This window comes from Equus quagga, chromosome 1 (genome assembly GCF_021613505.1).
Source record: "Equus quagga isolate Etosha38 chromosome 1, UCLA_HA_Equagga_1.0, whole genome shotgun sequence".
Lineage (NCBI taxonomy): Eukaryota > Metazoa > Chordata > Mammalia > Perissodactyla > Equidae > Equus > Equus quagga.
The window spans coordinates 170,372,926-170,395,012 of NC_060267.1; the positions used below are offsets into that span (position 1 = coordinate 170,372,926).

General features: G+C 36.1%; 1 protein-coding gene across 2 annotated transcripts in view; it reads right to left on the reverse strand.

Annotated features, from left to right (window-relative positions):
* The window catches only part of STAG1 (stromal antigen 1), a 366,619-nt gene that overhangs the window by 144,811 nt on the left and 199,721 nt on the right, over positions 1-22,087 (reverse strand). For both annotated transcript variants that reach the window (XM_046647396.1, XM_046647405.1), the window contains one exon: positions 18,960-19,164. In XM_046647396.1, coding sequence (XP_046503352.1) covers positions 18,960-19,164 — 205 coding nt within the window. The remainder of the gene's footprint in view (positions 1-18,959; positions 19,165-22,087) is intronic.

Sequence of the window (22,087 nt, forward strand, 5' to 3'; positions counted from 1 at the left end):
CTAATCACCAGCAGGAAAGATTTAAGCAGTATCTTCAACAAGCCCTCTCCCCATCCTCAAATACACTTTAGTGAGGGCAGAGAATCGAGTCTACTAGACCTCTCTTCTGACCACGAGTTCTGTATATGCAATTGCTTCCTTAATACCTTTACTTAGATGTGTCAAAGGTGCCTTAAATGTTCACAATCAATTTATGATCTTTACCCCAAAGATGGGCCTATGTCTGTGTTCCTCACCTCACTGAATGGCATAAACTCTAACCCCTGAAAAACAGACTGATCCTACCAAACTCACTAAATTCAGTAAAAATGTATTTTCTGAACTTCTAATTGACCTATTTTTCCTAGTCACAGTGTTAATCTACTTTAAAATGTTCACTTGTACTTATAAATCTTAAATATTGTCAAACTTCTGTTTCAGTCCTCTGAAAAGCAGGTATGACACAAACTTTTGTCTATGCTTATGTTCTTTATTGATATGATGAGAGTGTAGGAAATACTAGAAAAGGAATAAGAGTTTGTGCTGGTAATAACTTCCCTCTTCTTTTATTTTTAGGTTATTCATCTATATATACAAACGTTCAGTTATAAAAATGAACTGATCAGTGTTTTGGAAGGACTGATCCACTTATCTGCAAATATATCCATAACGAAATATGAACATGCAGTTCTTTTAAAACTTCACTATTGCCTGTTAATTACATCTATAAACATACATGCATAACGCTGTATCTCTGTCTATATACACACTGTGACACACACACACAATTTGTTATTCTGAAACTCTCTACATTTTGGCTAACTCCATGTTAATAGTGATTGCTGCTGCCCTTAAACCAAAATATAAGTCATAAATCCTGAAAAAGAAATTTACATTATTAACCACTTAGAAATGTATTTAATGAAAATGCTGCCCTTTTTCTGAGATAGTATCTCAATATGGTAAATTGAGAAATATTCTTGTGTTTCAAAATACAGGCTAGTGATTTTCTAGCACTTTATACATTGTCAGTAGAATATCTGGTGATACTATGAAGGTTAAAAGTACTTCCTAAATTAATCTGTATAAAAAAGTAGACTAGCTCAAACACAGGAGGGATCTGGCTCATTCAAACTGCCCAAGTCAGGGATAACAGATTAACAGAGCTTGTCCTGAGCATACAAAGTCATACCCAACAGAGCTTAATTTAGTATATACTTCTAGATCTCTAAAACAAAATGACTTGAAGATCAAGGTGTTGGCAAGCATTAAAATTAACACCAAATCTGGCTAGAATTCACCAGTGGAAGCTGAGACAGATTTTCTTGAATTTAATGGCTTTTGCTTTCAGTTTTATATCTCCTTGTGCACCCAGATCCCAAACTCCAGTTGTCATTTGTAATGACCCTCCTACCATGCTAGATATATAAACAACAAAATAATCAACGTACTAAAACAAAGAAAAATGCAAAATGATCAATACATTTTCATAAAAGTATCAGATACAATATAGCAGTATTGACTGAGACAAAATGTTTATGAATCTGTAAAATTTAAACTTCACTGAAATTTTCATTTCACATATCAACATATAAGCAAATAAACAGCTATTAAAGAGAGACTTCTAATTTAAGGACATAGACACAACACGGGGATTGTGATGTCTTGTTGAGTCCACTGAAAAAAGGCTCATTCCTGCAAAGTGAGCACTAATTAAGTTTTACTGGTATTAACAACAAAACGGTTTTATGAATTAATAATCCTACAGGAATTCAGCCTGGATTCTGTGACATGAGCTTTGAAGTGGCTTCTCCTTAACAACCAAAGAGAAGAATATTTCTTCTAGCCTTCACATCTTAACTGCTGGCTACAGAATGACAAACTTGTTCTGGTGCTGTGCTACTCAGAAGTGTGGTCTGCAAATAGGTGCTGACCACAAACAACTTCTTATCAGTTCATTACAGTACAAATTTGAAAATAAGTTTTTAGAATTTTTTTTTTATTAATGTTATGATAGATTACAACCTTGTGAGATTTCAGTTGTACATTATTGTTAGTCATGTTGTGGGTACACCACTTCCCCCTTTGTGCCCTCCCCACACCCCCCCTTTTCCCTGGTAACCACCGATCAGATCTCCTTATCAATATACTAACTTCCACCTATGAGTGGAGTCATATAGAGTTCGTCTTTCTCTGACTGGCTTATTTCGCTTAACATAATACCCTCAAGGTCCATCCACGTTGCTGTGAATGGGCCAATTTTGTCTTTTTTTATGGCTGAGTAGTATTCCATTGTGCATATATACCACATCTTCTTTATCCAATCATCAGTTTCTGCGCATGTAGGTTGGTTCCACGTCTTGGCTATTGTAAATAATGCTGTGATGAACATAGGGGTGCAACGGACTCTTGAGATTTCTGATTTCAGGTTCTTAGGATAGATAACCAGTAATGGGATGGCTGGGTCATAGGGTATTTCTATTTTTAACTTTTTGAAAAATCTCCATACTGTTTTCCATAGTGGCTGTACCAGTTTGCATTCCCACCAACAGTGTATGAGGGTTCCTTTTTCTCCACAACCTCTCCAACATTTGTCGCTCTTGGTTTTGGATGTTTTTGCCAATCTAACAGGTGTAAGGTGATAGCTTAGTGTAGTTTTGATTTGCATTTCCCTGATGATTAGCGATGATGAACATCTTTTCATGTGTCTATTGGTCATATTCATATCTTCTTTTGAGAAATGTCTGTTCATGTCCTCTGCCCATTTTTTGATCGGGTTGTTTGTTTTTTTGTTGTTAAGCAGTTTGAGTTCTTTGTATATTATGGAGATTAACCCTTTGTCGGATAAGTGGCTTGTAAATATTTTTTCCCAATTAGTGAACTGTTTTTTTGTTTCAATCCTGTTTTCCCTTGCCTTGAAGAAGCTCTTTAGTCTGATGAAGTCCCATTTGTTTATTCTTTCTATTGTTTCCCTCAACTGAGGAGTTATAGTGTCCGAAAAGATTCTTTTGAAATTGATGTCAAAGAGTGTACTGCCTATATTCTCTTCCAAAAGACTTATTGTCTCAGGCCTAATCTTTAGGTCTTTGATCCATTTTGAGTTTATTTTGGTGTGTGGTGAAAAAGAATGGTCAATTTTCAATCTTTTGCATGTGGCTGTCCAGTTTTCCCAGCACCATTTGTTGAAGAGACTTTCTTTTCTCCATTGTAGGCCATCTGCTTCTTTGTCGAAGATTAGCTGTCCATAGAAGTGTGGTTTTATCTCTGGGCTTTCAATTCTGTTCCATTGATCTGTGGACCTGTTTTTGTACCAGTACCATGCTGTTTTGTAGTATGTTTTGAAATTGGGGATTGTGATTCCGCCGGCTTTGTTTTTCTTGCTCAGGATTACTTTAGCAATTCGCGGTCTTTTATTGCCCCATATGAATTTTAGGATTGTTTGTTCAATTTCTGTGAAGAATGTTCTTGGGATTCTGATTGGGATAGCATTGAATCTGTAGATTGCTTTAGGTAGTATGGACATTTTAACTATGTTTATTCTTCCAATCCATGTGCATGGAATGTCTTTCCATCTCTTTATGTCATCGTCAATTTCTTTCAAGAGAGTCTTGTAGTTTTCATTGTATAGATCCTTCACTTCCTTGGTTAAGTTTATCCCAAAGTATTTTATTCTTTTCGTTGCGATTGTGAATGGGATTGTGTTCTTGAGTTCTTTTTCTGTTAGTTCATTGTTAGTGTATAGAAATGCTACTGATTTATGCACGTTAATTTTATACCCTGCTACTTTGCTGTAGTTGTTGATTATTTCTAATAGTTTTTCTATGGATTCTTTGGGGTTTTCTATATATAAGATCATGTCGTCTGCAAACAGCAAGAGTTTTACTTCTTCGTTACCTATTTGGATTCCTTTTATTTCTTTTTCCTGCCGAATTGCTCCGGCCAGCACCTCCAGTACTATGTTGAATAGGAGTGGTGAAAGTGGGCACCCTTGTCTTGTTCCTGTCCTCAGAGGGATGGCTTTCAGTTTTTGTCCATTGAGTATGATGTTGGCTGTGGGTCTGTCATATATGGCCTTTATTATGTTGAGGTACTTTCCTTCTATACCCATTTTACTGAGGGTTTTTATCATAAATGGGTGTTGGATCTTGTTGTTTTTAGAAATTTTTATAACAATCTGACGGAGTAACACTATGTTGAATCTAATAATAAAATAACACTAAGAAATACATATTTCATTTTTCTTGAAATCCACCTTATTGCATTTTAAAAAAGTACTAGATTGTGACAGATTGGTAATTAAAAAATTCGTCTTTCACTACAGAGAGTTCAAGAAGCACTTAATTAGTGCTTCTCCATTCATCGACCAATCCAACATATACTTAGCACTGATTCTACATACTAGAAGCTTAAAAGTGAACAAGACAGAGTACCCGTCCTCACAATTTTCACACTCTAGCAAGGAGGCACAGAAGACAATAAACAGATAATATACAAATGAAAGAAAAAGTCAGCTAAAGGAAAATCTATAAAGAAGAATAAAGTATGGTAAAAAACATATATGGTAAAAAGGTTAGGGAGTAAAGAGAGTGGTCAGGCAGAAAGGCTTCTCTGAAGAGCTGACATTTGAGCATGAAGTGAAGGAATGAGCATGTGATTATATGACGGAACAATGTTCCAGGGAGAGGGAAAAAAAAGCGAAAAGTTTATGAGGTAAAATGTTATGAGGAGAGAACTCATAAAAGAGCAAAGTATTTAGTGTGGCTGAAGCACAGAAATAGGCAGAGGCAGGAGATGAGGCTGAGGAGGAAATCAAGAGGCTAGGTTACAAGGGTTCTACTAGGATCTAAGCAGCACTCAGGAATTAAATCTAAATGAGGTAAGACCCACTGGAAAATTTGCTGTGGGTGAGAAAAAGTCTGGTTTACACTTTAAACTGCCATGTGAACACATTATAGAAGAGTAAAAGTGGAAGCAGGGAGACCAAATAGAACACTGAAAGAGAGCTGAAAATATTTTGCCAGAAGTTTGCAATGATGGCTTAAAGTAGTAGCAATAGGTAGAGACAAATGGTTAGGTGTAAAGTATATTTTGAAGGTAGAGCTGAAAGAATATGATAGATTATAATGTAGGAATGAGAGAAATAGAAAAGGTGAGGGCAATTATAAAGTTTCATGCTTATCAGGTACTAAGTGGAAATGTCTAGAAGATAATACATTTAGGAGTCATCATCAAAGATACTGGTATTTAGAGCCATAAAACTACACATCCATCCAATGATAACTATTCAGCCATTGGAAAAAATGAGGCATGATTCATGTGCTGAAAAGAAAAACCTGCCAAAATATTTGCTGATGGGAAAAACAGGAAGATGCCTGTCAGTGTAAATATATTATGCTATCATTTATGCAAAAAGTAACGTGTTTATTTTTATGTGCAAGTCATTCATCTAAACTCTATACACATATTCATTTATACCTCACAACTCTATCAAGTACATACTATTATAATTGTTGTGTTTTTTTTTTTTAAGATTGGCACCTGAGCTAACATCTGTTGCCAATCTTTCTTTCTTCTTCTTCCTCTCCCCAAAGCCCCATAGGACACAGCTGTATATTCCAGTTGCAGGTCCTTCTAGTTGTACTATGTAGGATGCTGCCTCAGCATGGCCTGATGAATGGCGCTATGTCTGCGCCCAGGATCCAAACTGATGAAACCCTGGGCTGCCGAAGCAGGGTGCAGAAACTCAACCACTCGGCCACGGGGCTGGCCCTATAATTGTCTTTTTTTACATAGGAGAAAACTGAGGCACAGATCGGCTAAGAGACTTGCCAGTTACATAGCCAGTAACTAACAAAGACAGAACTTGACTACAGGCAGTCATGCTCCGTAGGCCAACTTCTTAACCACTACACTATACTGCTTCCCACTGAATATGTATGTGCTCTTATATTCATAAAATATTTCTGTAAAGATATATAAGAAACTGGCAACCCTGGTTGCCTTCAGGAAAGAATATGTGATGCCTGAGAGGCATGGGCAGAAGAGTAATATTTCACTATAAAACTTTTTTATTTTGAATTTTAAGCCACATGACTGTATCACCTCTCCCACTATCATTTTTTTTTGAGAAAGATTAGCCCTGAGCTAACATCTGCTGCCAATCCCCCCCCCCTTTTTTTTTTTGGTTTCCAATTTTTTTTATTTATTGAGTTATTGATAGGTTACAATCTTGTGAAATTTCAGTTGTACATTAACATTTGTCAGTCATGTTGTAGGTGCACCACTTCACCCTTTGTGCCCACCCCCCACCACACCTTTCCCCTGGTAGCCACTAAACTGTTCTTAGTCCATAATTTTAAATTCCTCATATGAGTGGAGTCATACATAGATTATCCTTCTCTCGCTGGCTTATTTCACTTAACATAATTCTCTCAAGGTCCATCCATGTTACTGCAAATGGAATGATTTTGTTCTGTTTTGCAGGTGAGTAGTATTCCATTGTACATACGTACCACATCTTCTTTATCCATTCGTCTGTTGCTGGACACTTAGGTTGCTTCCACGTCTTCGCTATTGTAAACAGTGCTGCAATAAACATTGGGGTGCATAGGACTTTTGGGATTGCTGACTTCAGGCTCTTTGGATAAATACCCAGTAGTGGGATGGCTGGATCGTATGGTAGTTCTATTTTTAATTTTTTGAGGAATCTCCATACTATTTTCCATAGTGGCTGCACCAGTTTGCATTCCCACCAGCAGTGTATGAGGGTTCCTTTTTCTCCGCAACCTCTCCAACATTTGTTGCTATTAGTTTTAGATATTTTTGTCATTTAACGGGTGTAATGTGATATCTTAGTGTAGTTTTGATTTGCATTTCCCTCATGATCAGCGATGATGAGCATCTTTTCATGTGCCTATTGGCCATCAGTATATCTTCTTTGGAGAAATGTCTGTTCATGTCTCTAGCCCATTTTTTGATTGGGTTGTTTGACGTTTTGTTGTTGAGTTGCGAGAGTTCTTTATATATTATGGATATTAAGCCTTTGTCAGATATATGACTTGCAAATATTTTTTCCCAGTTAGTGGGTTGTTTTTTTGTTTCAATCCTGTTTTCATTTGCCTTGAAGAAGCTCTTTAATCTGATGAAGTCCCATTTGTTTATTCTTTCTGTTGTTTCCCTTCTCTGAGAAGGCATGGTGTCCGAAAAGATCCTTTTAATACTGATGTCAAAGAGTGTACTGCCTACGTTTTCTTCCAGAAGCCTTATGGTTTCAGGTCTCAGCTTTAGGTCTTTGATCCATTTTGAGTTTATTTTGGTGAATGGTGAAAAACAATGGTCAATTTTCATTCCTTTACATGTGGCTTTCCAGTTTTCCCAGCACCATTTGTTGAAAAGACTTTCTTTTCTCCATTGTATGCCCTCAGCTCCTTTGTCAAAGATAAGCTGTCCATAGATGTGTGGTTTTATTTCTGGGCTTTCAATTCTGTTCCATTGATCTGTGCACCTGTTTTTGTACCAGTACCATGCTGTTTTGATTACTGTAGCTTTGTAGTATGTTTTGAAGTCAGGGATTGTGATACCTCCCGTTTTGTTCTTTTTTCTCAGGATTGCTTTAGAAATTCGGGGTCTTCTGTTGCCCCATATGAATTTTAGGATTCTTGGTTCTAATTCTGTAAAGAACGTCATTGGGATTCTGATTGGGATGGCATTGAATCTGTAGATTGCTTTAGGTAGAACGGACATTTTAACTATGTTTATTCTTCCAATCCATGTACATGGAATGTCTTTCCATCTCCTTATGTCGTCATCCAATTCTCTCAGAAAGGCCTTGTAATTTTCATTATACAGGTCCTACACTTCCTTAGTTAAATTTACCCCAAGGTATTTTATTCTTTTTGTTGCGATTGTGAATGGTATTGTATTCTTGAGTTCTTTTTCTGTTGGTTCATTATTGGAGTATAGAAATGCTACTGATTTATGCAAACTGACTTTATACCCTGCAACTTTGCTGTAGTTGTTGATTACTTCTAACAGTTTTCCAATGGATTCTTTGGGGTTTTCTATATATAAGATCATGTCGTCTGCAAACAGCGAGAGTTTCACTTCTTCCCTCCCTATTTGGATTCCTTCTATTCCTTTTTCTTGCCTGATTGCTCTGGCCAGGACCTCCAGTACTATGTTAAATAAGAGTGGTGATAGAGGCCATCCTTGTCTCGTTCCTGTTTTCAGGGGGATGGCGCTCAGTTTTTGCCCATTGAGTATGATGTTGGCTATGGGTTTGTCGTATATGGCCTTTATTATGTTGAGGTAGTTTCCTTCTATGCCCATTTTGTTCAGAGTTTTCATCATAAATGGCTGTTGGATCTTGTCAAATGCCTTCGCTGCATCTATTGAGATGATCATGTGGTTTTTATTCCTCAGTTTGTTGATGTGGTGTATCACGTTGATTGATTTGCGGATGTTGAACCATCCCTGTGTCCCTGATATGAATCCCACCTGATCAAGATGTATGATTCTTTTGATGAATTGCTGAATTCTGTTTGCCAAAATTTTGTTTAGAATTTTTGCATCTATGTTCATCAGTGATATTGGCCTGTAGTTCTCTTTTTTCGTGGTTTCCTTGTCAGGTTTTGGTATCAGAGTGATGTTGGCCTCATAAGGAAGTGTTCCATCTTCCCTAATTTTTTGGAATAGCTTGAAAAGGATATGTATTAAATCCTCTCTGAAAGTTTGGTAGAATTCCCCAGAAAAGCCATCTGGTCCTGGGGTTTTATTCTTTGGGATGTTTTTGATTGCTGTTTCAATCTCTTTCCTTGTGATTGGTCTGTTCAAATTGCCTGCCTCTTCTTGAGTGAGCTTTGGGAGATTGTAGGAGTCCAAGAATTTATCCATTTCCTCTAGGTTATCCATTCTGTTGGCATATAGTTTTTTGTAGTATTCTCTTATAATGTGTTGTATTTCTGCAGAGTCTGTTGTTATTTCTCCTCACTCATTTCTGATTTTGTTTATTTGAGCTTTCTTTTTTTCTTTGTAAGTCTGGCTAGTGGTTTGTCAATTTTATTTATCTTCTCAAAAAACCAGCTCTTTGTCTCATTGATCCTTTCTACCGCCTTTTTCGTTTCAATAGTATTTATTTCTGCTCTGATTTTTATTATTTCTCTCCTTCTGCTGACTTTGGGCTTCATTTGTTCTTTTTTCTCTAGTTCAGTTAGGTGTGCTTTAAGGTCGCTTATTTGGGAGCCAATCCCCCTCTTTTTGCTGAGGAAGACTGGCCCTGAGCTAACATTCGTGCCCATCTTCCTCTACTTTATATGTAGGACGCCTACCACAGCATGGCTTGCAAAGCGGTGCCATGTCCGCACCTGGGATCTGAACCAGCAAACTCCGGGCCGCCGAAGCAGAACGTGCGAACTTAACTACTGCACCACTGGGCCGGTCCCCAACTATCATTTTTTAATAGAAATAATAAAATCATGGAATTTATTTTCACTTATTCACTGAGGAGTGAATACAGAAAAGATAAAAAGGTTTTAAGATCAGTTCTGAGATAATTCACATATTTAGAGTCTAGCTTTCTAAGGTCTACCAGGACAGTATTCCAGAAAACAAGTAAAGATAGTGCTTCAAGAAGGAAGAAGCAGCTATGTCTTTCAAGACAGAGAAAGATGACAACTGGGAGCTGCCGAGGGATTTGGACAATAAGAAGGTAATTGCTGACCTCAACAAGAGCAGAGGCAATGAAGAGGTAGAGACAGAAATCTGATTGGAGTGGGTTCGCAGAGAATAAGAGGGGAGTGAGCAGAGACAGTGAACAGAAGTAATTCTTTGAGATTTGCTGTAAAGAAAAGGAGAGAAATGAGATCGTAGTTAGAGCGGGGTGAGGAAACATGGGAGCGTGTGATGGTCAGTTTTATGTGTCAACTTAGGTAGGCTATAGTGTCCAGTTATTTAATCAAACACTAATTCAGGTGTTACTGTGATAGTATTTTCTAGAAATGGTTAACATCCACAATCAGTTGATTTTAAGCAAAGGAGGTTACCCTGAATCATGTGGTGGGCCTCATTCAATCAGTTGAATACCTCAAAAGTAAAAACTGAGGATTCCTAGAGAAGCAATTTCTGCCTCGACACTGCAGAACTCCTACCTGAATTTCTAACCTGCTGGCTTGCCATACAGATTTCAAATTTGCCAGGTCCCACAATCACATGAGCCAGTTAATTAAAAATAAATCTCCCTCCCCCCAAATATACATATATATCCTTGTATGTGTGTGCATATATGGTGTGTGTGTGGGGAAAAAAACCCCTATATATATATATATATATATGTAAGTAAGTATATCTCCTATTGGTTCCATATCCCTGGAGTGCCCTGTCTGATACAGAGTGTTTCTAAAAGATAAAACCTGTTATAGCATATTAGTATAATGACAAGGATTATCTCACAAAAGGGAAGAAACTGAAGTTAGGAGAGAGAGAACAACTTGAAGAGCAAAGTTCTTGAGGTGGTGAACAGGGATGGGATCCACTGCATAAGGGCAAGAACTGACCTTAGATAGAAGGCACTGTAATAAAAGAAAAAGCAGACTATATGGGTACAGCTGAACCTAGGTAAATAGGTTTAATCCTTAAAGGATTCTCCAAAACCACTCCAAACCACAATATATTACCTTAATATATCAATGTGGAAAGCAGAAAGATGAGCAGAGAGCACACAAATCAAACCAGAAAGTCTTGAAAAAGCATGACAACTTACATGTAAAGGAAAAGTACTGTTTTGCTCTGTAGAACCCAGAAGCATTCAGGAATTAGGTTCTACAGAAGATGGAGTGATGTAAAATTTGAAAATAGGAGTATTATTTCAAAGTTTATATATTAAGTAACTAAATCCCCAAATCTCCACTCCAACCTAGGCAGTCAGGCAATTCTTCCACCACATACCCATCTTGGAAGTCCAGAAGTATATTCCCTGAAGAAAATAAACCTGAGACTTGGAATCATCAGACACAGAGGAGGGATATATGTGAAGTGCAGAATGCTCCTCTACTGTGCCCAACTCCCAAATAGGAGACAGCAATCAAACTTAAGCAGATTGAAAGATCCTTTTGCAAAGAAACTGAATTTCCCCAGGGAAAATAATTATTAACACCAACAGTTTAGGGTCTACAATGATAATGCTAGCTGACCACAGGACTACTCTACAGAGATGCTCACCAAAGAAGCTAGAGCCACTGCCCTACCCTGTCAAACACAACACATACACACACACACCCCCCTTCTCTGGCAATCAGCTTTTTAGTGTCTCACTCTCAGCAATAACTAGAGAGCCAAGTAACAGATATTTGAGCAAAGTTTCCAACATGAAAGACAGCGGTAAAAGCAGAGAATCAGAAAAGAAGAGGTCCATGTATGGAGCAGAAAAAAAACTTCAGAGTAATAATTAACACTGTCAAAGAGATAAAATATATTACATCCAGAAAACAATGTTTAAAAAAAAATATGGAGAATGAGAAACAACCCCAGGAAAATTTAAATTGATAGTCAAAATTAAATTCAATAAAGTTGAAGAAATACAAGAAAAGAAAACACAAAAAGACTAAGAAATGGAAAAGAGAAGAGAAAAAAGAAACTCAGGAGTGCTTAATGAGATTAACATGTAAGCAACAGGTATTTAACAGGTGCCCAGCATAATGAATGGGAAAAAAATGTATACACATCAGAGTACTTCACCATGTTATTCCAGAAAACCAGAAACAAAGAGAAAAGTCTAAAAGCTTCCAAAACCAAGAAACAGGATCAGAATCAGGAATTGAAACAGCATTGGACTTCTCAACAGCAATACTGGAAGCTAGAGGAAAAATTCTGAAGAAAATTTTCAATGTGAATTCTACATTGGGCCAAAAAATTAAATGTGAGAATACAATATACTTTTCAGATATTTAAAGTTTCAAATATATACTTCCCCAATACCCTGTTTCTCAAGAAACTATCAAAAAATATGCTACGCAAAAAGGAGAGTAAATTAAGAAAACAAGCAAGCAAAAGATGATAGAGGATCCAACAAAAGACAAAGCATTCAAACAATGGCAGAAAAGTTAAGTAACTTAAAGAATATCTACATCTTAGATAATAAGGCAGCCATATTAAACACGATTTTAAAAAATTAAATGTATAGAAAATGTATACCACAAAATTGATTATAATATTATTTGTTTAAAAACAAAACAAAGAATCTTAATAAATATACACGTGAGAGGAAAACAAAGGAAATATCAACATGTTATGGCACACTTAGTTATCATTATGGTTAATTTTTATTTTTGTGTTTTTCTCCTTTTCTGAATTCTCTATAAATAGTATATGTAATTTTATATGTGCAGAAAACATTTAAATGTACAATATGGAAATGTTAATGAAAAATCTACAAAGAAATTTCTTAATGTCTCTGCCTTCTTCAGAACTAAACCAAGTTTTATCATTCTATGATAGTTATAACATCAGACAATTATTGAGCTATTTGTATATGTTAAATATTTAACATGAATTATTTCAGTTAAGTCTCACAACACTCCCAGGGGATGAGACTATTAGTATCAGTATTACACAGATGAGGAAAGTGAGGCACACAAGTAAATTATACAACATCACTAAATTAGTAAATAGAAGATACGCAACGCTTGTTAAGTGACTTTAAAAATCATGATTTCTTTACAAAAACTGTCCCCTAAAAGAAAGCTAATTTTCATACCTGATAATAGAAAGAGATAAATCTAAGAAAATGACAGTTCTTTAGAAAACTTCAGACATTACTCTACACACCCATATTTACAGGTTTGAAAGAGCAATTGCATTTTTAAAGTTTACTGTATTTTATGGATACAGTTACAAGATATAGTGGCATTTGCAGATCTTGCCAATTACTGGGCATCAATCACATGAGAACACCAATAGCCTACTATATACAAACCCTACTAAAAGAAAACTGAACTGAAAGAAACTGAAAAGAAAGTGAAAACTGAAAGAAAGTGTTCTACCTAGAGGAGGGGTAAGAAAAACAAAGGTGATAAAATTTTAAAAATGCACTGATGAAAGGACAAAGCAATGAGAAGGTGAAGACTCTAGAAGAATTTTAAAAAATGAATATAATGAACATAAAATATAAGAAAGGGAGAGAAATTACATATACACTATGGTCGGCTCTTTGATGATGCCAGACTGACCTAAATTTTTCAGGTCCTAACCAGAAAACCCAGAAACATTCTATGTGATTAAGAGTTATAAAATACTAAATTTAATAAATAGAATTTGGGACCTGAGAATCAAAAGATAAGTAAAATAAAAAGGCATGCTGGTTTTCTGTTTGTTTTTTTAATGAGGAAGATTGGCCGTGAGCTAACGTGTGTGCCAATCTTTCTTTATTTCGTCTGTGGGACCCACCACAGCATAGCTTGAGGAGCAATGTGTAGGTTCATGCCAGGGATCTGAACCGACGAACCGTGGACCACTGAAGCGGAGCGCATGAACTTAACCACTACACCATCAGGCCATCTTCATGATGTTCATTTTTCTAATAGCAATTTTTGAAAGACCTAATTTGTTTATTTACTTGTTTGTTTCTGATTTCCCCATTTGCAATGTCTTTTATTACTAAAATAGAGTAGATGTTCAATAAAATCTGAGTAAAAACATAAATGAAGGGAAACACTGTAAACACTATTAGCTCCTCCTGTCCTACAGAATGAGAGCAGCAGCTTACTTAACGTCAGGCATTGGTCTGACCTCTCCTAATTTTTTTTAATGAGTGAGGTAGCTATTATTATCTTCCTCACTTTGCATATGAAGAAAGTGAAGAGAAATAAGTTAAGGACTGGTCCGAGTTACCCAATGAATAAAAGGCAGAGAGGGATATGGATCCAGATAGCGTGGCCCAGAACCCATTCTATCAACCAATATATTACATAGTTTCAGCAACTGAAAGCCAAAGAAAAGATGTATCAATTTGCTGAGGCAAAATAAATTTCAGTCTACTGTTGGAGAACAACGCAATTTCATATACCATATCTTTCCTCAGAGTCAAAATCCACAGACACAGACTTGATAAGAAATGTTAATCAATAATGAATCATATGTCAACATAAAATCAACTATATGTCAACATAATAATGTTAAATAATAAGGTATAAAAAAATGTTTAGTCCTCAGGAGTCTGGGAGTGAGCCCTTGTTAACTACAGGTGAAGACTGGCCTCCCATCATACTGAGGTCAATTGAATGTCATATGAAGATCTTAACCATATTTTCTAATTTTTCCAAAATTCATTTTAGAAAAAATAGAATAGAATTAATCATCATGCCATTATTAATACAAATTTTGTATTCTTAATTCCCCTTTGTTCAAATTAGCATTTTCACCTTAGAACTGAAGCGGCCAAAAACAATTTATTTGTAACATCATAGAAAATTATGTGAGAAAACAGAAAATATTTAAACCAACATTAATCATCCTGCAAAGTGACATCTAACAAAAACTTGAAGTCAATACCTTGTGAAGTAATGGCATACATTTTAAAAGCAAATACCTAAGAATAATATAACTATAAATCTGAAAAACTGATCCTTTGAGAGTACAGAATTATCTTCATAATACCGACAACAAAGCGGTAAAACAAAAAGAATGCTATTTTGACCTTGGAAAAACGAAGACTATTTTCTCATGAAAATTTCATCAAATTGGAAAAAAGAAATGTGCTCAATGTCAGACTGTAAATCCCCCAAAATAATGACAAAATGTTACTTATACAAATTAAATCCACAAACTATGTTCTAATAAGTCCAACTGAGATAGCTATTTAGAACAGAAATAAGGGGACTTAATTCTGAAGATTAATAGTAAATGAAAACTGTAGTGCAACGTGAGGCTTCTTTTGTAAGATGGGTCAAACAAACAGGACACTATGTGTTAAAATTTCAATTAAGAGAACAGAAAAGAAAACACAGAAAATATTTGCTAATAGTCTGTTTCAATTTAATGGTAAAAAGAATTCCAAAAAGAGGGAAAGCAGGCGCCGGCCTAGTGACATAGTGGGTAAGTTCACCTGCTCCACTTCAGCAGCCCAGGGCTCATGGGTTCAGACCCCGGGCATGGACCTATACACTGCTCATCAAGCCATGCTGTGGTGACATCCCACATACAAAATGGAGGAAGACTGGCATAGATGTCAGCTCAGGGCCACTCTTCCTCAAGCAAAAAGAGGAAGATTGGCAACAGTTGTTAGCTCAGGTCCAATTTTCCTTACAAAAAAAAAAAGAGGGAAAGCACAGTTTACTTCCAATGGAAAAATGAGACTACTTATAACTGTATAATAAACAGAACTAAAGAACTACAGAATGTTGAAAATTTTTAATTAAAATGTGGCAGAAGTATAGAATTAAATGCAATGCATAAACACTGACAACAGGAGGACATTATTTAACTGATAACAAGGAAATGGGATATTGGGAAAACAGATTAAAAGTACTACTGATAAGACCACTTTGATGACTTATGAAGCTCTGGAACTCATCATATCTGTACCCTACAAAACAACTAACCTGAGTGTCTCTCTTCTCAGCTAAGATATAAGCAATGTGAGGGAGCACTTTATTCCAAAGCCGATAAGCATATCTGGCCATAACTGCCTTGTAACTGTCCATGCACATAGTCTCTGAAGCAGAGGATTAAATATTCCTGCCCACTTTATCTAGTCCCCAAGACTCCTCCTGCAAAGTGAATAAAAATGATTAACTTTTCATCTAGCCCTTACACATATCATGAAAAAAACAAAACAAAACAAAATAAAGAAGAGGGCAATGATGAGAACAGAAAAGTCCTTGAAAAGATTGATGATTATTATCCAGCCTGGAATTAAGCTCTCAGCAAGATCTGTGTGCTTTGTTGAAGGGTAGGTGACTGCTATGTCTCACAATCTATGAAACTGAGCCTTGGAAGATATGATCATTAATGTAGACACATAAGAATTACGGGAATATTTTGAAGTAAAATTGAGAATGACTTGAAAAATAGGCTTTAACTTTTGAAAATCAGTATAAACATAATGTTGATCTTCCTCTGCTTTTCCTGATATCTGATTTTGAAAAGTAATTTCAAATTTAAGTAGGCTAAACAAGGATATAAAACGTTCTTAAGAGAGACAAAATGGCAATTATCAAGCAGTTTTAAAAGCTATCATGATGAAAGGTAAATTGTTGGAAAAGAAAAATGGAAAGGCCCTGGAAGAGGAGGGAGCTACTCAACTCAAAATGAATAGGAGGAAAGCCATAACTAAAATATATTTACGCATAATAAGGAAATTGAAATGTTTTAAAAGTCAAAATATTCTGCTTATTTCTACAATATAGTTTTCCTTCTCTTGTGTGTTTTTCTTTTGGGAGTGAGGAAGGTTGTCCCTGTGCTAACATCTGTGCCAACCTTACTCTATTTTGTACGTGGGACGCCACCACAGCAGGGATTGATGAGGGGTGTGTAGGTCCTCACCCAGGATCCAAATCTGTGAATCCTGGGCCACCAAAGTAGAGTATGCTAACTTAGCCACACTGCCACTGGGCCAGCCACTCTTGTGTTGTTTTTTTTTTCCCCCAAAGATCAGCACCTGACCTAACAAGTGTTGCCAATCTTTTTTTTTTTTTTTTTCTGCTTTATCTCCCCAAATCCCCCCAGTACACAGTTGTATATCTCAGTTGCACGTCCTTCTGGTTGTGTCATGTGGGACACCGCCTCAACGTGGCCTGACGAGCAATGCCACGTCCGCGCCCAGGATCTGAATCGGCAAAACCCTGGGCCGCCATAGCAGAGCACAGGGACTTAACCAGTTGGCCACGGGGCCGGCCCCCTCTTGTGTTCTTAAACAGAGTATGTGGCATATATTTAATCTTTTATACAAAATGCACACAGCTTTCCAGATTAAGAAGAGGTAGCTCATTCCTAAAGAGAAGCCCCAGATTGCTATCTTGCTATTCGTCTTTTTTTTGGGTTACAAGTTATTTCACACTTCTATCAGAAGGATAACATCTAATGTTTGTCATCCATTCATTTGTTGCTTCTCCTTTTCTCTTGGCCTTGGGACACCAGATAATAACTTTCTGTGACAGACCTTGGCTATTCAGAAGCAATTTATATTTTATGTTTCAGTTTTATTTATTTCAAATCACTGAATTTACTATGCATCTGACAACAAGCTAAATGGACATTATTGTACACAGGTAGAAGACAGTAAGATGAAAAGTAAATATAGACTATAAAAAAAGGAAAAAAGGAAACACCAAAAGCAGAAGACATTAAAAGTCTTAAAATTAGAAAAAATACATAGTATATTTACAACACCTTTTGAAAAAAAATACAACTAGGTACAATATGCTAATATTATATAGAGTCATCCATATATTTTCCACTCCTCTTTCCCCCTTACTCAACATAGTTAATCCATATATTAATGTCCATTATTCTCTTAGTTACAGTTTTATAGGAAATAAACATGAAATACAGTTTATTTACTTCTGAGTGTCCTTTTCCTCACTGGTAGGAAAAGAGGAAGATCTTTTACTCAGTTTTATCTTTTTTAAAAAGGCAAAATAAAAACACAATTTATTGTTGAAAGATTTTTCTACAGAACAAACAGCAAACACAGTTTATTCTGTGTTTTGAGAGTATCCTCTTCCTCATTGTTAGGAAGAAAAAGAAGTCTTGTACCCAGTTGTTGATTCTGATGCATGCTCAAGTTTGTGAACCAATGGTTTAAATAAATTAGATAAATGAGAAATTTAAATGTACATGGAAGATGAAATGCAATTAATGAAACTAAATCTGGTTTTTGTCATGGTAATGTGTAAGATGAATACAGACAAAGTTATTGCTAGTAAAAAGGATGTAATTTGGGTTTATTTAACTATATGTGTACGTACACACACACATAGACACACGCTCTATATCACAGATGAAAAGGAACAGTAATTTTAGATAAAACAGTTAAAGGACTTGAAGGAAAATAGAACAATTGCTAAATTAACAAAATTACCTTGTTATGGAAAAATAAGGGAAAAATTAACAGACTTGGCTAAGAAGCTATCCATATAATTCTAAAATGAAAATAAAGCTGAAAACTGTAATCTGTCAGTTCTTCAGATTATCTACAGCCTACCTAAATGAGTTGATTTTAGAGACATTATGTTTAGATATACTTAAGTTATTAGCACTAGGGATAGGAAGAATGCTAGCTAGGCAGCAATTACCTATTACAATTAGATGGAATTGTTCCAAATATATAAACAAATCAAGTATTTACACACTTACATTTAATAAAAATGAGCAATAGAGCAACATAATTAAGGGGAAAAATACTATGAATTTGGAATTTTAACTACAGTCATGAACTGGATAATGACATTTCAGTCAATGACAGACTCATATATGATGGTGGTCCCATAAAATTAGTACCATATAGCCTATGTATGTAGTAGGATATACCATCTAGGTTTGTGTAGGTACACTCTATGATGTTTGCACAACCATGAAATTCACCTAATGACACACTTCTTTCTTAAAACATACCCCCTGTCATTAAGCGATGTATTACAGTATTGCTATTTGGGTTTATCAAAGGATATGGCCCAGGGCACTCCTAAAATTTCTTTGGTAATAAAATAAGGATGTAGGAAAATACTTAAACATTCAGACAGAGATTTGCTAACGTTTGCCAGAAATTTTCAATTTTCATTCTCAAGCCTATCACATGCCAGTTATCAAAAAGGCATACGGTTTACCTAAACAGATAACACAAACCATTCAAACGAACTTGAGAGGAAAATGGTATTTTTCAGGAGCTCAGTAATTAATTTAAATTAATATTTAATCTAAATAAAGTTTAATGAGAATAGAATATCTTTAACAAAACTAAATACAAAGGAAATAAAATGTTGGTTACTTACCAGCAAGAGTACTTGTATGCCTAAAAGCTCTGACCTGTGAGTCTGACAAACCAGTCAAAAGGGAGATTACTGTGTCCATCATATACTCATCATATATTATGCTATACTGACACTGTCGAATCAGGACTCCAATAAATTCACAAAAGTTTGAACGAAATTTTTTCCATTGAGGTCCAGGCATGGTAAGGGGATAATCACCACTGTCCTAGAAAAGATAAAAAGAACATACTAGATGTGACATATGATACCAGTTTGATCAGTTTTTCCCCCTCTTACCTGCAAAGGAACAAAACTTTTTCTCAAAGTAGATGTGGACAGAAATGGAAGGAGACCTACATAGTACACTGATGGCTTTATCTTTTTTACTTTGATCTTCTACAACTAAATAATTCTTAAAGTGCTCAAAATTATTTAGAACCACTGTTTAATTCATCATTCCAAGCCATTCATTCAAAATAATAGTTCCAGTTTTGCTGTACTTGGGTCCTAGTTGAGATAATGAGCAGAAAACAAAAAGAAAATTTTTAAGAGCAGATATTTGCCGTTGAATTCAGATCAAACTAATCACAATACCTGTACACAATGCACCTTCTAATTATTTTATTTATTATTTTTTTGCTGAGGAAGATTCACCCTGAGCTAACATTCGTTGCCAATCCTCCTCTTTTTTTGCTTGAATAAGATTAGCCTGAGCTAACACTTGTGCCAATCTTCCTCTATTTGGTATGTAGGTCACCTGCCGCAGCATGGCTAACAAGTGGTATAAGTTGCACCTGGGGTTTGAACCTGCGAACCCGGCCCACCAAAGCAGACTGCATGGAATTTAACCACTAGGCCATGGGGCCAGACCCTCTTTTAATTATCTTAAATAGAATTTTTAAGAATTTAGAATTTCAATTTAGAATTCAGAAGAATCTGGAAGTATAAGAATTTCATTAAGAAGTCCAAAACTAACTTTTCACATCTGAAACCACAACCCAATTTTTCCCAATTTTTCCATGAACTTTCTATTAATTCCATTTTATAGAGTGGGTTTATTAACTTTTCAAAGAAAAAATCTAACATGGGCTCTCGGTATCACTAGATTGTGTCATCTTGTTTAAAACATGAAACTGATAATTGCACCTACCTAGTTAGAGGTTTCCCTCTCTAGTCTAAAACACTTTAGTAGAGAAACGGAAATTAACACGGCAGAGAGTGAGAAATTTTGTGAACATGGTTATCTGAATATTCTCAATTTGCTGCTGTTTATCTTTTCTAGGCCCAATTGTTGCTAGGAAAACTGGTTCTAAGTGAGGGCTTGAGCTCTGCTGGTGCCCAGGAAGGAGAACTAATTGATACTTAAAACAGCAGGAAATCCCAAGAGCAAGGAACAGAAAGCAGGGAATGGGAAGAGCTTGCCCTTCAGTTAACTATCTCAAAAGAAATTTAATGTTGGTGGTACCTGAGTTTTATGGGGTTTACTAAGCCCTAATAAGATGAAAAAGGAAGTGAAGGGTCTGGCTGAATCTTCCCAGCCCTAGAGACTGGAGGTACAGTGGAAAGACTGAAGAAGGTAGTAGAGGGGAGAGGTGTCTCAGCAGGCAACTGCTTCTATAACACAAAAGCCAACTAGGGTACAGCTGCTCTTGCTTATACCAGCTGTGAGAATCAGCCATTTAGTGTTCCACAACAACAAGACCTGGGCCCCAAGGAAACTGGAAAGAATATAACCCATCTATACAGGCCCAAGAGCAAGCAAGAGATCTCCTTGGCAGAAAAATCAGCACATAGGAAAACTTAAATAAAAAAATGATACGCCTCAAAAAATTCAAATGTAGCACAAAAACACAACAAAAATCTTGGGACTGGCCCAGTGGCGCACCAGTTAAGTTCATGTGCTCCACTTCAGCAGCAGGGGGTTCACCAGTTCAGATCCCAGGCAGGGACCTAACGCACTACTTATCAAGTCATACTGTGGCAGGCATTCCATACATAAAATAGAAGAATATGGGCACAGATATTAGCTCAGAGCCAATCTTTCTCAGCAGAAAGAGCAGGATTGGCAGTAAATGTTAGCTCAGGGCTAACCGTCCTCAAAAAAAAACAAAAAACAAACTTAAAAATCTCTAGGCAATTATGTTTTTTTAGACTTTTTTAAAAAATTGAAGTATAATTCACAATCATTATATTAGTTTCAGGTGTATAACATAATGATCTGATATTTATATATATTGAGAAATGATAACCACAATAAGTCTAGTTAAAATCTGTCATCATATATAGTTACAAAATATTTTGGCTTTCTTGTGATGAGAACTTTTAAGATCTACTCTCTCAGCTACTTTCAAATATGCAACATAGTATTTTTAACTATAGTCACCATGCTGTACATTACATCCCCAGGACTTATTAATTTTATAACTGTGTGTACCTTTTGATCCCCTTCACTCACTTCACCTACTCCTCACCTCTTGCCTCTGGCAACCACCAATCTGTTCTCTGTACCTACGAGTTCAGTGCTTTTTTTGTTTTGTTTTTGATTTCCCACATATGTGAGATCATACAGAATCTGTCTTTCTCTGTCCAACTTAGCATTAATACCCTCAAGGTCCGTCCATGTTGTCACAAATGGCAAGATTTCATTCTTTTTTATGGCTCCATAATATTCCATTGTGTATATATATCATACATACCCCCCACACACACATTTCTTTATCTATTCATCAATCGATGGACACATAGGTTATTTCCATATCTTGGCTATTGTAAATAATGCTGCAATGAACATGGGGGTACAGATGTCTAAAATACTTTATTTCTTAATCATCAATTCAGTTGATGAACTGAAGAAAAGAATGGTCACTGACAGGAAATACATTAGTAGCCTAGAAAATAATGTGCAAGAAATATCTGGAAAAAAAACATGTAATTTGCCAGATGGAGCTTCTGGAAAAGCCTTTTAAAATGGACAGACTAGGATAATTTGACCTCTTCAGTCCTTTGTTCCTTTCTCTTTCACTGATTTGGAGCTCATATGTGGTGCTGGATGTTCAAGAGCCATTTTGCAACCATGAAGGAACAAGTAAGAAGATAAGGGGTAGAGAGAATGGTGGAAAATGTGTAGCTCTTGGCTCTGTTGGGGTGCA